We start from the raw sequence: 2,829 nt of genomic DNA, 5'->3' as shown, positions 1-2,829 counted from the left end.
AAAAGCATTGAGCGACAAGAATGCAATTCTTCTTTTGACCACCTGGCATATACCGAATGTCGCAGGACCCCTTGGAAAACCGATGCCAAATTTCCCGACGAGGTAAAGTAACAAGAATAGTCTTGGCATCAACATCAACAGGTGCCGAGCCATCAACAATGTAGAATGTTGACGAGGAATCCAAGATTTTCCAAAAAGCATGCTTTCCTCCTTCGAATACACCATTGGGAGTAAGCAGATATCTTTTTTGATCAACTCCACTCTCATACACGACTGTAGCACCAGAGCGAGCAAGATGCAACAGCAAAAAGTAACCAAAATATGTCTTGCCAATTCCAAGATTTCCAAGGATGATCAAATGACGTATATCAGCAGATTGCACAATAGATAGTGATTTTTCAAGAAGTTTAGGATAACAAGGACGGATGTAAATGGATGATCCGATTGAATGGTTTCCAAGGATGAATACGTCTGCTGGAAGTTGGACAACAGTGTTTCCTTCAAGAGGGTTAGGGTAGTATGTGAAAGCAGTCCAAAAATCCAGTAGTGCGGGTGAGGCTGCAGCAGATGTTGGATCTAGGTAAGTTCGGGTAGGTTGTCTTGGAGGTAGTGGTAAACAACCAATAACAACACAAAAACCATCTTGAGTAAAGTATTATTGAGGAAGAGAGTCGAGTAAAGCCCAGGTGTTGATTAGTTGGTCCTTGTTGATGTTGGTGTATAGTTGCAGTTGAGGAGCATCAATGTCAGCCATAGCAGGACCATACTCAGACTTGATAGCATCCTGAACGTCACTCAGGTCTTCAAAGTCAGTCACATCGATTTCAGTAGAAATAGTGCCATATTCAACATTGAGGAATCGTTTTGGCATTTTATGAAAGAAAAAGAGTAAAAAAGCAATTTATTTGTCAAATTGTAAAACAAAAATCGACTTTTTAATCGAGTCAAAATAACAAAATTTTGGGATATTTCAATACAATTCACACGATTTAAATATTTGGAAATTAGTCAAATTCACACCAGAATTAATGTCTCATTAATGTGAGACATTACTAGTGTGAGAGTGTTGACTTGCATTGTGTGAGACATTAGTAGTGTGTGAATGTGAGACATTTCTGAATAGTTTAACAATCAAAAACCATCAACAATGACGTTTGAACTGGAATTCACATGACTTTCTTGTCTTCCATCTTATAAACACACTCACTTTCTTGTTAATAAACAACACAATCGAATATTGATTCATTTCATCACATCCTTGATCAACTATAACACACTTGACAATAATGACAACCATCAATATGCCATCATATGTCCACGATCCTCAAATCCAAAAGTCAATTTGAAAACCCCATTTTTAAGCATCTACAAGTCTGCAATATCAGATTTGTGGCTGGTACATAATAGGTTGCCAATAAAAGTCGACAAATTGAGCAACTGCAATGTGCCTTGCTGTATGATAGTAACATATCAAAAATTATGAATGCTTTCAAAGTCAAAAGTCTACAAATGATGTCACTGCTGGCTTGTAGTCTCTGTTTACAAACCTACAATCGACATATTCACTGGATTCGTATAATGGTAAATGCTGAACCACAAACCGCTGATGATATTATTATGAACAATGCTCATATTATTGGAAATCAAACGATTGGTGCAGTTTCAGATGCTGTTTCATCACACAGAAAGTCTTGCTACAGAGTCTGAATCCAATAGCAGTGAATCTGCAATTTGACCCAACACAGTCATTAATTATCGTTTGAAACTCGAATCAAGTGATGATGTTGCTGTTTCAGATACACTCAATGTCATCAATGCAGTAACATTATAACCAACTCAAATCATTGATCATGAACCAATTTACCGTGTCTTGATAAAAACACTGATAAACCATTATTCATACATGAGCTTGTCAAAAGTATGGACTGATTGCTGAACAGATGTTTAAAGTGGAGCTCAAAACAGTTCAATTCAATGTGCAGCTTTCCAACGACTTTCCCGCTACAAAAAATACAGCCTTGGAACTCAAAGTGTACATCAACAATACTTGTGTGTATTGACCATCAATGATGTTGTTGGTGTAGCATACACAATGTGCATTGCAGAAACGCTTGTTTGTTTGCTGGAGCTATTTCAAGCAAGCAAAAATACTAAAAGGTTCAGTTTGATGAATGTCTGGTGTATATTTACAATGAATTCAAACTCGAGAGATTGTCGTATTTTGCATACAAGACATACTACAATCTATTACAACAATATCGTGTATTTCAATATGCACCCATTCGATTTACAACAGTGGCATAAACATCATCACATTTGAACAATGGTTCAGTCGTACAAAGTCCAATAACAGCCATGAATTGTATCAGACATGAACATACTGGTGCAAAATTCACATCAAATAACACACCGCAACAAACATGTTTCTGGTAGATGGTGAAATTGATGTCATTGATTTTCAAGTACACGATATTGGTGTTGAATGATTCAATAAACTATACTCGTCGACTTTGTGTACTTTTTTCAGTTGCATCGTTTCTGATTCCGAGTTTGAAGCATAATAGTTGCAACAGCGCTGTTGTCCAATTTGCTTGTTTTGTGAATAGTAATCATGATACCACTTGTTTGACGCCTCCTGTTGTTGAACTGGATATGGATGTCAAATTTTGATGCCAAATTTGGATGCATTGCAAGTAATTGTTGTAGTTTTTGATCGAGTCAATGAATGGCATTTATAGTTGCTCTAGAAAACAAGTTGTTTGAAATGTCCTGTCATATGTCATATGTTTTGTTGTTTTCAGGTTCACTAATTGTTGATAATGCATCCAA

At 36.7% G+C, this 2,829-nt stretch overlaps 2 protein-coding genes across 2 annotated transcripts in view; both read right to left on the bottom strand.

The window, feature by feature from the left end:
- BATDEDRAFT_22610 (uncharacterized protein) overlaps positions 1-871 on the bottom strand; it is a gene marked incomplete at both ends in the record, with an annotated part of 5,647 nt that extends 4,776 nt beyond the window's left edge. Inside the window, 2 exons of the mRNA XM_006675552.1 lie at positions 43-642; positions 763-871. Of these exons, the coding sequence (XP_006675615.1) occupies positions 43-642; positions 763-871 (709 nt within the window). The remainder of the gene's footprint in view (positions 1-42; positions 643-762) is intronic.
- Positions 872-1,966: 1,095 nt separating this feature from the next.
- On the bottom strand, positions 1,967-2,452 carry BATDEDRAFT_86084 (uncharacterized protein; the record flags this gene model as incomplete). Its single annotated transcript, XM_006676138.1, has 2 exons — positions 1,967-2,128; positions 2,411-2,452. 2 exons carry the CDS (start codon positions 2,450-2,452, stop codon positions 1,967-1,969), a joined length of 204 nt encoding a protein of 67 aa, XP_006676201.1.
- Between the last annotated feature and the right edge of the window lie 377 nt (positions 2,453-2,829).

The sequence above is a fragment of the Batrachochytrium dendrobatidis genome (genome assembly GCF_000203795.2).
Source record: "Batrachochytrium dendrobatidis JAM81 unplaced genomic scaffold BATDEscaffold_1, whole genome shotgun sequence".
NCBI classification, from domain to species: Eukaryota; Fungi; Chytridiomycota; class Chytridiomycetes; order Rhizophydiales; genus Batrachochytrium; species Batrachochytrium dendrobatidis.
The sequence above is the reverse complement of the archived record's forward strand: the minus strand, read 5'-3'. Positions and strand labels throughout refer to the sequence as shown.